Genomic DNA, 20,566 nt, shown 5'->3' on the forward strand with positions numbered 1-20,566 from the left:
ATTTCACATTTTATTGCCTTTTCTTTGTAAGACACATTTACCTTACCACTAAGAAAGGCTGAATTCTGAAAGTAACAACATCTCACTAAATTTTGGAGGCATAAGAGATGGAGGTTTTAATTGCAAAATCCGTGCACAGCAAGGTCCACTTTTCCTTTACTTATCTGCATGGCCACACAAATGGAAGTCATACAAGGATTTTGATCTTATTTATGGGGAAAGGAAAGAGATTTTCAAAAGCCTGCCAGTGACCTAGGAGCTCAAGTGCTCTAACATCAAAAATGTGCCTCTGCACTAGACCAAATGAGTTGAAGCACTTGATAAAGGACAGGCAAAGTGAGTTCTGACTTCTCTGGGTAAATGATAGCTAAGTACCAAGCTGCACATTCTGGACAGGGGATATTTCAACTTCATCTCATTCTAAAACCTGAAGTCTTTCACCTGGGAATAGAATAGGACAGACTTTCAGAATACAGTAAAAAGATAACTAAGAGCAAACATAGCCCCTTTGGACTTCTAAATTGAGGGTAGCTTGCAGCCTTACAATCATACTAAGGCCTAATGATTCAGTGTCTTCCTATACCACCTGTTCCCCTTCTAATCTGAGCCATACTTCATATGGTCACTTGCATGCAAAATGCTAGGAAAGAGTTCTCCAATTCTGAACAGAGATTTGAATAAACTGAAACACATAAAGACCAAAGATTCCTTTGCAGTAAACACCTAGAACTCTGAAATATTTATATTGATTCTTTAACCTATCCCTGGTTTCCTCTACCCAAGATCTAAAGTAGATTCTATCAATTCTGAGAGGCGTTTCAGATAAGGAGGTCATGGATAGGTCAGACCAAGACCTTTGCTATTTAATGACCCTGTAGCTTGCCTTTTGCACAAGAGCTTAGGTTACTACCTTTTATACATTTTATTGTAGGACAAATAACTGACATGTCATCATGCACTCAGGCTCAAGATTTTGTTTACAGTTACTGCTCAAACAAGAAAGGATCATTTTCCTGTGCAGTATAAACAATGAAGGTGTACAGTAACAGACTGAAAAAAAATGACTGAAAATTAAGATTTACCACATTTTCTTTCTACATGTATGGATAACAGGGTTCCTATGGAGAGAGAAACAAAATTCATTAAATCTGGTATCTTGCCCCCAGCATCATTTAATACTTTGTACCTTTGAGAAAGGAAAAAACTTAACATGGCAAAATATTTTTGGTATTACCTTTGCGTGACGCTGACAGCTATTCTGAAAACCATGTCAGTGAAGATTACAGATGATATCACTAGTAGCAACTAATGCTAAGGGCTTCAGTAAGCATTGCAAAAACCAGTTATTATTTCATGTACAAGATGGTTTTAGATTTAGACTCTCTTAACTAAGTTTGGAAATATGCTTTATATCACCATAAAGTGGCAACTGAAAGGAAGAGTTCTAGTTTTAGAAAGGAATTAGAATAGAATAGAATTAACTAGGTTGGAAGAGACCTTTGAGATCATTGACTCCAACCTATCATCCAACACTATCTAGTCAACTAAACCACCAAGTGCCCCATCCAGTCTCTTCCTAAACACTTCCACCACCTCTCTGAGCAGCCCATTCCAATGGCAAATCACTCTTTCTGTGAAGAACTATTAGATGAATAGATGTCCTTTGTTCCTGATCCATGTAAACCCAAAATGAAGCTCCATACAACTGGGAAAGGGAAGCAAATTTTTTTTTATAGCTGTTTGAAGTTGTCAATATGACACCTCCTCAGATGTTACACAGGCTCATGGTAGTACTACTAGTGATCTCTTATTGGGCAGAAGGAAGGAAAAATGAATGCATGACTGGGATGATAAACTGTATAATTTGAGATGGCAGTGAAGCCTATCCTTACGGTTAAACAGAGTTTTTGCCTTTACAGTAACCCATACAAATAGCTTTTCTAACATGACTGTGGCTTCTGCAGTATGTTTTGTTTTCCATGATTCTAATTTACGAGACTTTGATGAATGTCACAGAATCACAGAATTGTCAGGGTTGGAAGGGACTTCAAAGATCATCCAGTTCCAACCCCCACCATGGGCAGGGACACCTCACACTAGACCAGATTGCTTAGAGCCCCATCCAGCCTGGTCTTACAAACTTCCAGGGATGGGGCTTCCAGTGTATTTTAGAACACATCATTTTTTTATCATTGTTTTAAGGCACAGGTATTACCCCTATGAAGGTAAGGAATGAAAAAGCAGCTAGAAGTCAGCTTTCTGTTGGGCCATGGGATGCTTGCATAGTTCTATCTTCTACTTCAGAATGCTTCCTGAAGCATTCAGGATATGTGTTCCTAGAATCTTCCTAGTATCTGAGATCTGAGATTTGGTGCCATGGGTTAGTTGTTTAGGTGGTGTTGGATTGGTTGATGGGTTGGACACGATGATCTTGAAGGTCTCTTCCAACCTGGTTTATTCCAAGTATTCTATGTATTCTATCTTCTCCAAGCTCATAAACTATTCCAGTTTTGAGGTCCTTTTAGAAAGAAACCTATAAATGCTGCAGAATGTTTACAACTGAAACAAAGCATCCTTGAAACTGGAAAGCCGAGTGGCAGTGCCACCAAGTAAGGCAGGGAACTTCCAGGAAATCACCCAGATGGCTGTCAAATAAATCAACCACACAAAGTGGAATCCATCATGTTAGAAGGAAAACCAGGTGTGTGAAATTGCAGTATATTTGTAAAATGCAAAGTTAATATAATATGTGCAGATGTGCAACTATGGAACGATTAAATGAAACACATGAATGAGAGGGCCTTGTCAACAGGAAGTTCATGGTCACAGAAGCCTGTTACCATGAAAGAGATGATTCTTTGCATACCAAAGGTGAGGGTGTGGAAGCACCTAGATGATTTTGAGAACGACAATCCAGACGTAGAACAACATGAAACCAAAATATCGCATTCCAGGAACCTGCTGCATTCATCGGAACTAATACTTCTGCTAATCAGAAGTAGCAACACCTTCTAACCTCATGGGAAGACAATTTCCACCTGTGAAACAGAAACTGAAAAAAATAAGAGACTCAGCCAAAAGGTTTGAATAATCACATCATTCCCAATGACAAAGGAACCATTATAGTATGTACAAACAGTTCGTTGACGTTTAAGATTGTCAATAGTGATCCGGTGCCAAGAGAGATTTGAAGGCTGTCAAACAAAAAGCAACAGATCTCCAAGGAATTTTTAGTGCAGCAGGTGAATGCTGACAACAAACACTAAGTATGAATGAGTAATGAATTCTGTGATGCTTAGAACTAAATCAAAGTTCCATAAAACTATCTGGTTTGGTTAGGAGACATTCAGCATCTTTTAAGAGAAGAAGAAGACTTACACTCTTCAGGCAGGATGAAGGAAATTTTTTAGCTGAGACACTGCTCAGTTTCTCAAGACACATTCAGTGCCATTCTTGGGCAGCTCTTTACAGAGAATGTGAGGCATGCTAAAATTTCTGAAGACACACAGTGCTCTAGACAAACATAATTAATTAGATACAACTCATCTCAGGATCATTTGCAGGACAAATGCTGTTCTGACAATAAATGTTTACTTTTATCCACAGAATATTTTGCTTTGAAACAATTCTGAAAGACTTAAGTAAGTAAGAAACATGGCAATTGAGTAAGTAAAAAACACCACTGCTTGGTCTTTGTTCATTTGAATAGAATCATAGAATCAATAAGGTTGGAAAATACCTCAAAGATCATTGAGACCAACCTGTCACCCAACACCTCATGACTACTAAACCATGGCACAAAGTGCCACGTCCAATCCCCTCTTGAACACCTCCAGGGATGGTGACTCCACCACCTCCCTGGGCAGCACAGTCCAATGGCTAACAACTCTCTCTGTTAAGAACTTTCTCCTCATCTCCAGCCTAAACCTCCCCTGGCACAGATTGAGACTGTGTCCTCTTGTTCTGGTGCTGGTTGCCTGGGAGAAGAGACCAACCCCCTCCTGGCTACAACCACCCTTCAGGTAGTTGTAGACAGCAATAAGGTCTGCCCTGAGCCTTCTCTTTTCCAGGCTAAACAACCCCAGCTCCCTCAGCCTCTCCTCATAAGGCTTGTGCTCAAGTCTGAGAAATCCTGAGTAGCTGCTGTGCAGAGAACATGGTACACAGAGGGCTGCTGTACAGACACAGGAAGGTGGCATGGCCTGTGCAACTGAGGAAGCAGAGATGAAACCTTGTGTACATCTATTTGTTTCCTTCAATTTGAAAACAACCCAAGCCTTGAATGAGTTCAAAATTCTGCCTCAGAGAAACAAGAACAGTACAAATAGCCCTGCTCCCTATCCACACCACCACTTGATGACATCACAAGCTGACCACTGAAAATAGTGCAAGTTCCACTGCCACCAAACATCATCACTCTTCGACAACTGGGTAGATGTCTCTTATAAACCAGATTTACTGCTCTTGGAAACCTGTGTTTCTAAAGTGACTCTGGACAACTTCACTCTCGGTGAAGGACAAGTGTCTCATCTCACAACTTATTTCCCAAGTGGAAACATCAGGGGGAAACACTGTATTATTTGCTTAAGGCACAGTTAAGAAATTACTTTATCTTTCAACTCCCTATACAAATTGAGATATCTTTGGACAACGAACATAGATCTCTATCAGGGCTAAAATATTATTTACCAGATGGGAGAAAACCGTCACTAAGAACGCAGTTATCATTTGTGGAAACCTATTCTGCCAAGACATGCATAACTACATAAATCCTGGATGGCTACAACCCTCCCCTCCACAATTAACAAAAAAATGGCCACTGAAAGTGTTACCAGTAGATGAGATTACTGAACTCAGCTTTTTGGCAGATGGTCATGTGCTAAATTAGCCACTTCCTGCCTATAGGGAATACACATAAACAGTTACACCCCTGACTATATGACAGAAGACGAAGGAGGAATTCCTGGCTGAGGATCTCTGGCCCTGAACTGAGCAGAGGACTAGATTATGACATCTAGCTCAAAGGAACAACTGGATCCAAGGAAACTTCAAATGTCTGGTTTAAAGACCACTCAGCCAGAGCTCACATTTTTTTCCCACTGGGACTGAGGGGGAGACATTGGTTACTACAGGAGTATTATACAGGTTATTTCCTCCCTTTCCATACCTACTGATAAAGGCAGGTTGTCAGAAATCTGTAACAGTATCTTTTGGACATACTGAAACTTAAGCAGAGAGAAATGTATAATATTAATATGGATAGAATTATTTCTGCAGGAGTTGTACAAGGCCTCATTTTTAGTGTTAATTTATGGCACAATGCACCAGCTTATGCTTATAGTCTCTTGAGTTGCACAGTACTTTTAAATAACACCAATCATCAAGTGACTAATGACATTTCTAGCATAGATAAGAGCTAAACAGACTTGGGTCTAACCTTAGTGACACCCTTTAAGACCTTGTGATTAAGTGTTTTTGGGTGCAGCACAAGCAAAGACACTGTTCAATGCAATTAAGATTGCAATTGTATCTGCTCTGCCAGATAAAGTGTCTACAAAGCAGCAAATGAAGAAAAATGTTTGTACATTCTTATCCACATCCAGATTGTCAGCAGCATGTTCCAAATTTTACTAGTATTTTTTATTTCCACCTCCACTGTGCACTTAAAAGTAATTAAAGTATTCAAACTTCCACTCTAGAATTTAGTAGTGATCTCATGTGCTTTACAGTAAGCCATACTGAGAGGGTAGCAAATCGGTCTCTCACATTGCCCAGGTATTTAAATAAGGGAACACACTGCTTTAGGGTAGTTAGTGGTGAGTGAAATGGACTCACCATGGCTTTCAAGAACCTGAAATGGACAACTCTTCTGAAAGAAGAGAAATGGTGCCCTTATTAGAAGAAACTAAACTACTGAAAATAACTGCACAAAGTTAGAGACTGCAGCTCACTTTGATAAATCCTCTAGTATTTTATCATTGTATAAAGTTACTGGAAGAACAGCATGAAGAACCTCTCAGAATTATTTTAACAACATATATGGAGACATACAATGTGCTGGAGATAACCCCCAAGAAGCCTGTTGTCAAGGGTTAGGCGTGGGCCAGCCAGTAAATGAGTGGCAGACCCTCTCTAAAGGCCTATCTCCCTTCCCAAAAGGAAGGGAAAAAGAATAATTCAGGAACTGGAAAAGAAAACTAAAACTACTTTAATGAAAATGATAATAAAATGAAATATGTAAAAATATATACAAATCCAGTATCAAACACTGATGGTAATCAGTCCCCACTGATGCTGTGGCAGAAGTCCCAGACTGGATCCAGGAGAAGAGAGGAGCTACGTTCAAGAATTCATAGGTTGAAATAGAAGGCAGAATGTAGACAGCCCTCCTCAGAGGTCAGGCATTTAATAAGAATAACAACAACAATAATAATATTAACAACAAAATACATAGAGGAAGATCACCTGACCCTTGTGATCCTCCAGCTGTATACCAAATATGATGCATACAGAATGGAATAGCTAGTTGCTCAATTTAGGGTCACCTCAACTGTTTGCTCCTCCCTGCAGGTACAGCATTTTACTCTGCACCCCCATCCAGTACAAAGGTTTTAGCAGTGACCTTGGTCTGAACCACAAACCTTGATATTAACTATAAGCGTTGAGCATTATCAGTACTAGAAGCAGACACTGTCTGAAAACAATGCCATTAAACTTCAGAAACTGCAGTTCAAAGAGACTGAGCTGAAAAGTGAAAATCACTGAACATAATTTGTTCTGTTCTCAATCCAGGGCACCAGTTAAATATTCCCATTCCTCCTGAAATACTCTTGCAGTTTCAGAAAAATAGATATAGATGGTCAGTAAATGCTAGAACATAGCTTATCTCCTCATACTAAGCAGAATATCTGTAAACAACCTCTCTCCTCCTACTTCCAATATGAGGCTGGTATCTCAGTCTTCAAACATACCTATAAAGTCATTTGCAAATGTGATTGACAGCAGTCCCTTTTACAGGTAGCAGCACTTGACATCCAGAGTGAAAAGCATGATTGCTTTAGGGTTAACTCCACACAGCATGCTCTCAAACTGAGCTTTTCAGAAGCATTGTATCTTAGATAGAGAGGGAAAAGGGCATACTGGCCAGAAGAATTCCTAGGAAAATGTGAGAGGTGCATTGTCCAAAATATGAATATTGCCGAGTGGCTTCACTGAAAAAAAATAATCAAAATCCTCACTATCGATACAGACTGGGGGGTGTTAGAAAGCAGCCTTCTGGAAAAGGATTTGAGGGTGCTGATGTACAAGAAGATGGACATGAGCAGGCAGGCTTTGCAGCCCTTGGGCTGCATCAAAAGAAGCATTGCCTGCAGATCCAGAGAGGTGATTCTGACACTTTGCTCTGGTGAGACCTCACCTGGAGTACTGTGTACAGGGCTGGAGCTCTCAATAAAGGAAGGACATGGACCTGATGGAGCTGGTCCAGAGGACGGCCACAAAAATTATCAGGGGCTTGGAGCACCTCTGCTACAAGGACAGGCTGAGGGAGCATGGAGAAGAGGAGGCTCCAGGGAGATCTAATAACAGCCTTCCAGTACCTGAAGGGGGCCTACAGGAAGGATGGGGAGAGACTGTTTACAAGGGCCTGCAGTGATAGGACAAGGGGCAATGGCTTCAAAGTAGAGAAGGGCAGATTCAGATTGGATATCAGGAAGAGGTTCTTCACTATGAGGGTGGTGGAACACTGGAACAGATTGCTCAAGGAGGTGGTTGAGGCCCCTTCCCTGGAGATATTCAAGATGAGGCTCGATGAGGCCCTGGGCAACCTGATCTAGTTGGGGATGATCCTGCTGACGGTGGGGAGGTCAGACTGGATGGCCTTTGGAGGTCCTCTTCAGCCAGGACTATTTTATGATTCAAGCATACTATTTTAAAGCATCTTGTACCAAACAATAACACCATACCAACAAGTAGATCAATAGCAAGCTTTAAACTCTTTGCAGAGCAATATCTAGTTACTTTCTAGCTAGAAGATGGAGAAAGGTGTAACATTCATTCAGTGGATAAACTAGCTATTAATCTGTTAGATACATAATATTGGTAATCAGCAGAGAGTTTCTATCACTCACACAGCACAACAGTCAAAACATCTGAAGTTGGCAGAGTGGTGTTCTGGATGTGGCTGCTCCTTGCCACGTTCGAAACTTATGTTCTAGGTTTCTAATAAATCAATCTGATCTCAGTTGCTTCATGTAAAATGATTATGAAAGTGCTGACAGGCTTTTCTCTAAGAGTTTTCCAGGATGCAATAAATAACTATAATAAAATGTAACAATTCTATGATGAAGTGGAATTTGAATAGAAGCGGTCAGAATCTTCCAGTTTCCCACTACTGGTTCAGGCAAGTTTCCCTGGATTACTGAGCATTTCAAAAGCATGTGTGTCTGTCAGAAACAAACCAAAAGCTTTATAGCCACAAACCAGCTCTAAACTCATTAAAATGAAGCTGTGAAACTTCAGCTCTGAAGCCAGAAACATAAAAAGCATTGTTAGAAATAGTAGTTTTTGCAGGTAAGTGCCACTTCTTAAAGCAGCATTTCATTTCATAGTTAATATTCTATGCTTAAAGAGCATGATGCTCCATGCTTTTTTCCATTTAAAACTTCATGCTGAAGCTTTTCTTATTTTTTTAAGGTCTTACAGCATCAGATTCTCCTGGGGTTGTACTCTTCATGGGTAAAATTAGGTTGGCATAGCCAGATAAGGGAAAATGGTTTCCACTCGAAGAACCTGGGAAATTCTGGGAATCACAACAGAGCTTAATACAATTTATGACAGGCATCAGGAAGTACTTAAATTAAGTCTTATAGGGTGGCTTTTTCACAGACATCATCACTGCAACAGTGACCAAACTGCTGTGCAAGGTGGATTTCCTGCAGCTGGCAATTCTTGTGCTTCAGCAGAGATGCCATCAGATACAATTACTTTATGACACAGCCATAGAGGAATTTCTGAGAGCTCCTTCAGGTCACTTTCTTGCTTCTGACTATAAGTGCATGGTCATAGACTTGTAGAATCATAGCATGGCTTACATTGGACAGGACTTTAGAGATCATCTACTCCAACCTCCCTGACATGGACAGGGATGCCTCGCAACTAGACTTGGCTGCTAAATGCCTCATCCAACCTGGCCTTAATCATCCCCAGGGAGAAGGCATCCACAACCTTCCTGGGCAGCATAGAAACGTTTAGGATGAATTATATGGAAAATTACAACTAAAAAGATTGATTACTCAGGAAAACTTAATAAAACAAGCCAATCATAACAAAAAAAATATGGCATTTTAACAGCTCTGAAGGAGATTAATAACCTTTACAGGTTTTGATGACATCATACTTTAATAGAGTAAATTTATTTTGTCACTAAAAGCTACCTGATTTGTGTATCATCATGGAACAGCCCTTCTCTCTGCTCTGAGAGTTTGTAAGTAAAATGAGTATGTCTCTCTGGTCTTTAAAGCAGATTAATATCTGCTTTAAGAAGAATGTACTGACCAATTTGAAGTAAGCCAGGCCTATGAAAATAGTTATTTCTCCCTATGTTTGATTCAAATCCAGTTAAACATTTCCCATTAATTTTCACTTTAAGTTATTTGTTTAATAACAAATATTCCCTATTCTTCTTCAGCTGAGAAAGAGGACATTCACAGTGCCAAAATTCTTTTCTTTTGAAAGATGCATTACTTAAAAACTCTGTACTTCAAAGCTGCTCTCTACAACTACCTGAAGGGAGGCTGGAGACAGGTGGGGACTGGTCTCTTCTCTCAGGCAACCAGCACCAGAACAAGAGGACACAGTCTCAAGCTGCAGCAGGGGAAGTTTAGGCTGGAGGTGAGGAGAGAGTTCTTCACAGAGAGAGTTGTTAGCCGTTGGAATGTGCTGCCCAGGGAGATGGTGGAGTCACCATCATTGAAGGTGTTTAGGAGGAGACTGGCTGGGGTGCTTGGTGCCATGGTTTAGCTGATTAGGTGGTGTTGGATGATAGGTTGGACATGATGATCTTGAGGGTCACTTCCAACCTGGTCTGGTCTGGTGTATTCTATTCTATTCTACACACTACAGAGATAACAACAATAAAATCATCCACAACAGTGTTTGAATATTATCGAAGAAAAGCAGCTATCCTTCAACTTTTCTGTTTAAATGAATCAGTTATTTCAGTGTATTGTGGGAATACATTTATCAGAATCAGCAGAGACCAAATGTTAATTATGAAGGCCAAGCACAAATGAATAATCTTATATATAGACCCTGACACATTAGAAGTGCAAAGCACTCTGCAGATCTTATTTTATGAAAGTGTACTAAGAGCGCAAATGTATAGGCCCTTAGGAAGCAATTATCCCGAAAAGATTTAGCTGTAATTCAATCTGAAATATTGGAAGAGATTTAAAAAAAAAATGGTTACACAAAGAATAGGATTATTTTACTTTAACTATGGCAAGAGGGGCCCACATCCTTCTCAGAATGACCCTTGTGCAGTTGTGGGCATGGCCTGCAGGGAAGATTTGAAGTTAGTCTTTTTGTTCAGATAATACAATCCCCTACGACCAATATGAGTATTATAAATATTGGAATAGAATAGAATAGAATAGAATTAAGCAGGTTGGAAAAGACCTTTGAGATCATCAAGTCCAACCTATGATCCAACACTATCTAATCAACTAAAGCATGGCACCAAGCGCCCCATCAAGTTTCTTCCTAAACACCTCCAGGGATGGTGACTCCACCACCTCCCTGGGCAGCACAGTCCAATGGCAAATCACTCTTTCTGTGAAGAATTTCTTCGTAACATCCAGCCTAAACTTCCCCTGCTGCAGCTTGAGACTGTGTCCTCTTGTTCTGGTGCTGGCCGCCCAGGAGAAGAGACCAACCCCCACCTGGCTACAACCTCCCTTCTGGTAGTTGTAGACAGCAATAAGGTCTCCTCTGAGCCTCCTTTTCTCCAGGCTAAACAATCCCAGCTCCCTCAGCCTCTCCTCATAGGGCTTGTGTTCCAAACCCCTCCCCAGCTTTGTTGCCCTTCTTTGGACACGTGCCAGCAAGTCAACATCTTTCCTAAACTGAGGGGCCCAGAACTGGACACAGGACTCAAGGTGTGGCCTAACCAGTGCTGGGCAGAATGCTAACCAGGGGCAGAATGACCTCCCTGCTCCTGCTGACCACACTATTCCTGATACAGGCCAGGATACCATTTGCCTTCTTGGCCACCTGGGCACACTGCTGGCTCATGTTCAGCCTACTATCAACCAGTACCCTCAGGTCCCTTTCTGCCTGGCTGCTCTCCAGCCACTCCGGCCCCAGTCTGTAGCACTGCATGGGGTTGTTGTGGCCAATGTGTAGAACCCGGCACTCTGATGTGATAAATCTCATGCCCTTGGACTCTGCCCATCTGTCCAGCCTGTCAAAGTCTCTCTGCAAAGTTCTCCTACCCTCTAACAGCTCCAGCTCACAGCTTGGTGTCATCTGCAAATCCACTGATGATGGACTCAATACCCTCATCCAGATCATCAATAAAGATATTGAATAGGATAGGGCCCAGCACTGTTAGAAGTACCACTTTGTTTTTGCCTGTAAATACAGCTTTCATTTGCTTCCAACTGGTCTGGTCTGGCAAAATTAATATTGGGGGGAAAATTTCAACCCACCATATAGTATCTGAAAGTGTGAAAACAAAAGTATGCAAGAGTGCATACATCATCTTTGTCATTTCCACATCCTGGATCTGGTCAATTTGCTGCCGCTACACCTCTCTCACAGTTAGAATCCTTTGCCTCACTCAGGAGTTTACTGGCAGTTAATGCCTCAATGGAGGGTGACAGTAGGCCTGTAATCTAATATAACTGAAAATAAAGCTGAAAGCTTGGAGGTTATCTTGCCTATTAGATCATACCATCAGTGTAATGAAGAAGGTTTCTCGTGGTCTTACACCTTCCCCCCCCCCCCCCCCCCCCTTCTTCTTTTCTCTGAGCAACTCAGTATTTCAAGATGATTTTTAAAAGTAAGAAAGAAACAATACCCCCCCACCCACAGTTGGGCCTTTTTGATAAGTGTATTTCAGGACCCTGTAAATGTAATGATCTCATTTTTTTATCACAAAACTGTATGCCATCCTTAATCTAGCTGATCCTGATTAGGGTATTTTTATCCAGTTAAGATTGCAAATATCCTTCCAGTACCTCTGATGTTTACACTTTCATTAGTCCCTGAAGAAAATCTAAAGCAGTTCAAATTCCTCATCTGCTACCTATCGCCGGAATACATCTTTTGCCAAACTGAATCTGACAACATTAAGAGAGTAGGGAAAAGGAAAGATTTATTTTTTAAAAGAAACAAAACCTGTCCTGGATAGACATAGAAGGAACACCTGGACTCCTTTGGTAGGACAGGTGTTTGCACCTGAATCGATAATACATAGCACAGTTTCCAGTTTGCACATTGATATTGTTAAAGGAAAGGTACTTCTCCAGATTATGGTGAAAACAAAAATAGTTGTGTTGACAAATGGCCTGTGCTGTTTCTCTGAAAATGGTCAGATGACCAGAGGGTGATCTGCAGCAGAGAGGAGACTGGAGTGGATTCTTGAGTCTGTACACGTAGTCTGTGTGCAGCACTTACAATAGCTACTGGGAACTTAAATAAGACAGGAGACAGCAGCTAAGAAAAAGAGAGTTTTTCACAGGGGAGGTGAATGTCAAGACCCCACAGTGTGTTACCTGTCAGCAGGCTCCAGCTTGATACATCTCTGGCGAGGAAAACTCTACTGCTGATGGCAACAGGAGTGCCCCAGACAGCTGCAGCCAAGCCAGAGGCACCAGTCAAACCTGACACAACTTTCATCCCTACTGGCCAGTCCGTATTTTCTAGGCTGCAGCTACACTAAAAAAGGGGTGATAAGCTTTTCATTCACACGAGAGGTCAGGCCAGGATGAGTCTTCCTATGCTGTATATCAAAGCTAACAACTATTGCCAGTATTTCCTAGGGGCATTTAAATGTTTTCAAGGTCAAGAATTCGACTTGACCCATCGGCCTCTTAAAAAGTAGCCTGATGGACCTGTCCTCACTGTAGGCAGCAGTAAGATCAACTCCACAAAGGCTACAACATTTTTAAAAGTTCAACTTTACCAAAAATTGAAAAGCATCCTTCTTTTCCTCCCCACAGACTCTGATCTCTAAAAGACTACGACCAATTAACCTCTAACTTTGGGGGGAAAAAAAAAATAAATCAAAAAATGCCTGTGACAGCCAGAAATTTAATTCTTTAAAGATTAGGTGCTGGGAGAGCAATATCAGGCTTAGAATGAAATCCCAGTAACACTCTGAACTATCAAGTCACTTCTTGCTCTGAAAATATAATTATTCTGTAAGCATTCTGTCAGGCGATATTAACTGTAAAAAGGGTAGCTTCAATAAAACATTGCTGTTTTCTAACAGAAAGACAGAGCATTTTCAATGACACATGCAAAGCAAGTCAGCATGCAGTTAATGAAAAACAACACTATTTTCAGTAAGCAGCACGCTCGGCAAGCACTAACTTTCCGTGACAGTAGATTCAAAACGATGCCGTTACTGTGGTCAGAAACGGCCCTGAAGGTTGTCCATGAGGTCTGTTTCCAGTCATCTGAGGATGGATTACTTTCAGGATTGCACACCCGATTTTGTGATATTCACCAAAGATTCTGATGGCAATTATAACCCCCTGGAACATACAGCACTTGTGTGGCACGCAGCCTCTCTGCATTTATTGACTGCACTAATTTTTTCGTTACTGAGAAATGTCAAACTACACAAGGATTTATCTTTCCACCTACATTTCGCATCGGTCAAGTTGTTGCATAAACAATAATGTTTCCTGAATATATATAAAAAAAGAAAAAGAAAAAGAAAGGAGGCAAAGGAAAATCTTCCTATAAATGGGATAGAATTGGTTTGTACTGCTGAAATCAGTGTTTGAAAATAGTAACACAGTAACAACAGAGTAACTTCTGTATTTATATTGTCTCTCCTCTACCTGTAAAAGAGATTTTATAGAATATACTGGTTGAATAGGTGCACATGATGCTTGCCCATCTTACCTGGCATATTCTCTTTTGCTGTCTAGCAGTGAGATTGCCAGCTATGCAGCTATCAATTCCACTGATGCGACAATTTCCCTTTCTTAAAGCAGCAATAACCTGTCACTTTCCACTGTCCTTTCTCTGACCCTCTCTGCTCATTTTTATTCTTATTGACAAGACTTATTATTCCTCCTCCCAATTCCAACTAGCTACTCTTTTGCAAATAGTATCAACTATGTGGTCACTAGTAGTATAGGTCAACAATGTTATTAATACAGCACACACAGTTGGAGGCAGATCAAACAGCCATGCTCTAAAATATTAGTTCTGCAAAAGTACCATGAAGCAAATAGTTGCAGTTTTCTTTACGTTATAATATGCAACACTGCAAGGACAGACTCCAAGAATTCAGCATTAATTAGCAGCCCAATAATTTGGAGGATATGTTAATTTTTCTTGTTGTTTTCATACACAAAATAAAACAAAACCTAACAGAAGGGTGCTGTATCTGTGTTTAAAGAAGGGGTTGTTGGCAAACACCATAGCTCACTTCTGCTGAAATGTACACAACTGATATATGCAGCCCAGAAAGCTGGCACCAGGGGCTTACAACCTTAATTTGCCTGCAAGAAGAAATGGAGATTTACCTTCAGAGCACGTTCTTGATTGTTTTCAGCAGTCAGATGTCTCGTGTTGTTTGCTGAAGTCTGGTTCTGCTCTTTCAGATGATGAAGCTCCTGCTCTAGCCGTTTGCACTGCAACGAGGAAAGAATCCCATTAAGTAGAGGAGTGTGGGCACATTTTTTTCAACAAGCCAAATGAATTAACGTAAATAACCCCATCACCATTGCTGCAGTACTGAAAGCATAAGACAAAAGCAAGTTAGAATCCCAGGCCTGTATTAGAGCTATGGTTTTTTAAAATGTGCATCATTATTCAGTTTCTTCCTGGTCTAACTGTAAGCCAAAAAGGGGGAAAAAAAAAGAAAGCTACCACATAAAGACATTTTGCAGATTCTTTTAAAAATTCATAAAAATGGCAGGTTTAATTTCTGCTCCTAGTAATGCCAACACAAAGCTGGATTTTGGCTTTGATGTACTAAGGAAACGGGTAAAGGAAGCGATACGTGCGTGTAGAAAAGCAAGCAAATGAAAGACCTTCCTCCCAGATGCAGCATCCAGCCTTTTTCATTAGAAAGCATACATGTAATTTTCATACCTATATTTTCCAGGCTAAGAATTTGCTTTGGTTTCCAAATGCATACCACATCCTGAACGAAAGAAGTTCCAAGATTGTTTTGTTTAAATATTTAACTTAATGACAGAGAATGAAAAATTTAACACTTGCTGCAGTGTGCATACGCACATCTACTTACTGCTGTCAGCCAAAGATCTGAAGATTAAAGATTGGGAAATAATGAGTTAAATTAGATTTCACTGTTTTTTTTCCAATGTTACTTTTAAGAGGTCTTGCCCAGTTACCTTGGTTTGAAAGAGTAATTAGTTGTCAGCAGACAGTTGACTGTCTTATGAAAAAAAGTCTGTTCTGGAAGGAAAAAAAGGAAGGAAAAAAAGGAAGGAAAAAAAGGAAGGAAAAAAAGGAAGGAAAAAAAGGAAGGAAAAAAAGGAAGGAAAAAAAGGAAGGAAAAAAAGGAAGGAAAAAAAGGAAGGAAAAAAAGGAAGGAAAAAAAAGGAAGGAAAAAAAGGAAGGAAAAAAAGGAAGGAAAAAAAGGAAGGAAAAAAAGGAAGGAAAAAAAGGAAGGAAAAAAAGGAAGGAAAAAAAGGAAGGAAAAAAAGGAAGGAAAAAAAGGAAGGGAAAAAAGGAAGGGAAAAAAGAAAAAAAGAAAGGGAAAAAAGAAAAAAAGAAAGGGAAAAAAGAAAAAAAGAAAGGGAAAAAAGAAAAAAAGAAAGGGAAAAAAGAAAAAAAGAAAGGGAAAAAAGAAAAAAAGAAAGGGAAAAAAAGAAAAAAAGAAAGGGAAAAAAGAAAAAAAGAAAGGGAAAAAAGAAAAAAAAGAAAGGGAAAAAAGAAAAAAAGAAAGTGAAAAAAGAAAAAAAGAAATGGAAAAAATAAAAAAAGAAAGGGAAAAAAAGAAAAAAAGAAAGGGAAAAAAGAAAAAAAGAAAGGGAAAAAAAGAAAGAAATGTAAAAAAGAAAAAAAGAAAGGGAAAAAAGAAAAAAAGAAAGGGAAAAAAGAAAAAAAGAAAGGGAAAAAAGAAAGAAAGGGAAAAAAGAAAAAAAGAAAGGGAAAAAAGAAAAAAAGAAAGGGAAAAAAGAAAAAAAGAAAGGGAAAAAAGAAAAAAAGAAAGGGAAAAAAGAAAAAAAGAAAGGGAAAAAAGAAAAAAAGGGAAAAAAGAAAGAAAGGGAAAAAAGAAAGAAAGGGAAAAAAGAAAGAAAGGGAAAAAAGAAAGAAAGGGAAAAAAGAAAGAAAGGGACAAAAGAAAGAAAGGGAAAAAAGAAAGAAAGGGAAAAAAGAAAGAAAGGGAAAAAAGAAAGAAAGGGAAAAAAGAAAGAAAGGGAAAAAAGAAAGAAAGGGAAAAAGAAAGAAAGGGAAAAAAGAAAGAAAGGGAAAAAAGAAAGAAAGGGAAAAAAGAAAGAAAGGGAAAAAAAAAGAAAGGGAAAAAAGAAGAAAGGGAAAAAAGAAAGAAAGGGAAAAAAGAAAGAAAGGGAAAAAAGAAAGAAAGGGAAAAAAGAAAGAAAGGGAAAAAAGAAAGAAAGGGAAAAAAGAAAGAAAGGGAAAAAAGAAAGAAAGGGAAAAAAGAAAGAAAGGGAAAAAAGAAAGAAAGGGAAAAAAGAAAGAAAGGGAAAAAAGAAAGAAAGGGAAAAAAGAAAGAAAGGGAAAAAAGAATACATACATAGAATACATACATAGAATAAACCAGGTTGGAAGAGACCTTCAAGATCATCGCGTCCAACCCATCAACCAATCCAACTCCGCCCAAGCAACTAACCCACAGCACCAAGTACCCCGTCAAGTCTTCTCCTAAAAACCTCCAGTGATGGTGACTCCACCACCTCCCCAGGCAGCCCATTCCAATGTGCAATCACTCTTTCTGTATAGAACTTTTTTCTAACATCCAGCCTGTATCTCCCCTGGCGCAGCCTGAGACTGTGTCCTCTTGTTCTGGTACTGCTTGCCTGGGAGAAGAGACCAACATCCGTCTGTCTACAACCTCCCTTCAGGTAGTTGTAGAGAGTAATAAGGTCACCCCTCAGTCTCCTCTTCTCCAGGCTAAGCAACCCCAGCTCCCTCAGCCTCTCCTCATAGGGCTTATGAAAGAAAGGGAAAAAAGAAAGAAAGGGAAAAAAGAAAGAAAGGGAAAAAAGAAAGAAAGGGAAAAAAGAAGAAAGGAAAAAAAGAAAGGAAAAAAAGAAAGGAAAAAAAGTGAAACAAAACAGATGAAGGAACCAAACCAGAAAGAAGTAGGGGAATGGTTAGAACTAGCTAAAAAAACCCGTAATATTAGCAGGAACATTTAAAAACAGTGTAGTAGAAGCAAGTAGTTTGGATTGCACTACCCAAACTCAACTGTGTTGGATCAAAAGGCAATTAATTGATAAAAAGGCAATTAATTGATTTTAGCAAATACTTTCTGAAAATACTTGTAAGAAAGGAATGAGAGTCATACCATAATGCCCACATAGGCACTGCTCTATCAAATGAAAGACCTGGAAGCCTTAGTTTCTTGCGCTGTCTTAGTGACTGTGGACAACACAGTACTGACATTCCCCCTCAAGTATATACAACCCATTTCTGAGCAATTCAGTATGTGAGACAATAAAGCATGACTCATGTCAACTCTAAATAAACCAAACCCTGTGAACCAGAGGTGTAGGATTGTCAAAATTAAACTGAGCTCTAAGTAAATTAAAAAGTATTAAAGGATACTGAGACAGAAATTTTAAAGATGCACCAATACATACACCTCATAAACTCAAAGTAAGTCCTTAACCCTGTACTACACATGCAGCATAGTATATAAATCAGAATTCTTCAATCCTGTATTTGAGTAAGTTTTAAGTAATTGTAGGTATCCAACAGATGTACTAAAAACATTCAGTTCACATCTCTGCTGCATTTCATTACTTCTGTTCAAAACCTGGGCTCATTTCTAAAAGGATTACTTATTTTTAAAGGCAGCAAATCTCTCTGGCTTAGGGCGTTCTCTCAGTGCCTGTCATAAACTTCATTAAGGGACAGTTTCATTTTTAATTCAAGAAAAACACGTTCCCACAAAAGAGGAAAACACAGGAATAAAAAAAAAGGGCACATCTGACTGTAAATGTTTTCACAGACTTCAGACATTTATTGTGCATGTGTATCTCGCATACACGCACAGAAAAACCCCACAAATCACAGAATCACAGCTGTAATTCTTTTCCCATGTCTGCAGACACATAATAAAGTAAACCTAATGAAAATATCGATGAGCCAAACCCAGATGATGCAGGTTTTTTAACTCTAGTAACTTTTTTCCTCCAGAACGTATGACCTAAACTTCATTAAAAAAAATAATGAATTACTACTTCAGGCATTATTATGACACTTCATACACGCTATATCATGTAAGAGCAGCAGGCCTCTCACTTTTCTGCTTTGTCAACATTCTTCTTCAAAACAGTGCTTTGGAATTCCCAATTTGACAACAGCATTCACAGTTAACACTATGAAAAAGGCCAAAATCTCAATCAACCCCTATAGTATGAATTTATATTCATATAGTATGAATTTATATTCATACTACCGCCTTGATTCCAAAGGAAAAGTGAAAATACACTAAACCCAAAACCTGGCAGCAGGACCATATGGAAAATTATCTTGATGTGCAAGGCAGCTTGCAAAATGAAAGGAATGGGTGTAATCTTATTCTGCTGTCCACTCCTGTGAAGACAGGACAGTGAAATAAACAGCAGCAGCGGGACCCTAGTATCATGCAGCATATAGAGCATGTATGATAGATGCAACAAAGGTAACATAAAACAGATGGAGCTCCCTATCAAGTCAGCCTTGACATGATTATATCAAACTTGGCAGCATTTTTTAATTGCATTTTCACTAAGGATGTTGATGTCTGGAAAACAACAACTCTAGGCATATTCCATCAGCATACTGCTTGAATCCATTTTGAGGGTATCATTGAAAGACATGCTGATCCAATTTGACCCTTGCATGCGTCTTAATATGTTGGAAAAAAATGTGTTAACAAGGTGTTCTGAATTATCACATGTATTTATTCCCAGGTGTCTAGGAAGTAACATCTTTCATTACCTTATTTATGAAAGTATTACAATAATACTCTTAAATGGCAACATTCTGTGTGTCTTCCTGAAGTTTTATACTTGACATCACCTTGATACCTGAACTATTAAAGCATTGGAACCGCAGCATAAAAGCAAGTGCTCCTTCACAAGAACAACATCATATGAAATTTCTGTGTAATTAATCCTGCAGCAAAGAAAAGGTTTAAAAATAGAATTTGAAACAATGCAGCCCTTCTACTCATTTGAGCCAACATTTTTCGATTTCTGTGTCATTGGTTGTTAGCAAGGTCCAGTAAAAATAGATGCTCTTTAAAGGAGCATGTGTTTTTATTGGTTCACTCCAGGGCTCTAAAATGCCAACAGCTGCAAGCAAGAAACTGGATTTCCTTCTCAAAACATATATAAAAATACTTTTTTTTGAGCACAGTGAAGAGAAGAGATTGTCAAACTCAGTACTGGCAAAAAGGAAATGTTGGATGTGTCCTTTCAAGAAAAGTGAAAGCTGAAGGAAGTGTTTCATTTTAAATATTATAAATATGAATGTCTAAATCTTGTTATCCAAACCTGTGAAAAACCATACTTGGGATGCCTTCAAACAGAACCCTTGTAAAAATCAGAGACAAAATATTTTGTGCAACACAGGGTGCCTAAACATATGATCTGAGGTGCAATTGTGCACTTAAATGGAAATTCTTGTGAATCTAACACTTTGAGACAGGCTGTTCACTGAGAAAAAGACTTCCTTACCTCACATTCTTTTAGTATATCAAGAAATACAAAAGCAGGGTAGTCATGGATGTCGAAGAGAGCATGCCTTGATGAGACAACTAAAGACTTTGCCATGTAAAGGATATTAAAACCTCACAAATGCTAACATGTCATTTTATAAGGCTTTCACACAAACAATTCACCAAAAATCAGCTTCATTGCATGGTCTACTTTGTGCATTCAGAGAGACAATACTAATATACAAAAAAACCCCACCTCAAACCCAAAAAGGGAAAAGTTTCCTTGCTCTCTACAACTACCTGAAGGGAGGTCGTGGACAGATAGAGGTTGGTCTCTTCTCCCAGGTAACCAGCACCAGAACAAGAGGACACAGTCTCAAGCTGCATCAGGGGAGGTTTAGGCTGGAGGTTAGGAAGAAATTCTACACAGTGAGAGTGATTTCCCATTGGAATGGGCTGCCC

The 20,566-nt window shown here is 39.3% G+C and overlaps 1 protein-coding gene across 2 annotated transcripts in view; it reads right to left on the reverse strand.

Moving 5' to 3' along the window:
• MIPOL1 (mirror-image polydactyly 1) overlaps positions 1-20,566 on the reverse strand; it is a 199,213-nt gene that overhangs the window by 95,872 nt on the left and 82,775 nt on the right. For both annotated transcript variants that reach the window (XM_054162228.1, XM_054162227.1), the window contains exon 9: positions 14,766-14,873. In XM_054162228.1, the coding sequence (XP_054018203.1) occupies positions 14,766-14,873 (108 nt within the window). The remainder of the gene's footprint in view (positions 1-14,765; positions 14,874-20,566) is intronic.

The sequence above is a fragment of the Dryobates pubescens genome, chromosome 5 (assembly GCF_014839835.1).
Source record: "Dryobates pubescens isolate bDryPub1 chromosome 5, bDryPub1.pri, whole genome shotgun sequence".
Lineage (NCBI taxonomy): Eukaryota > Metazoa > Chordata > Aves > Piciformes > Picidae > Dryobates > Dryobates pubescens.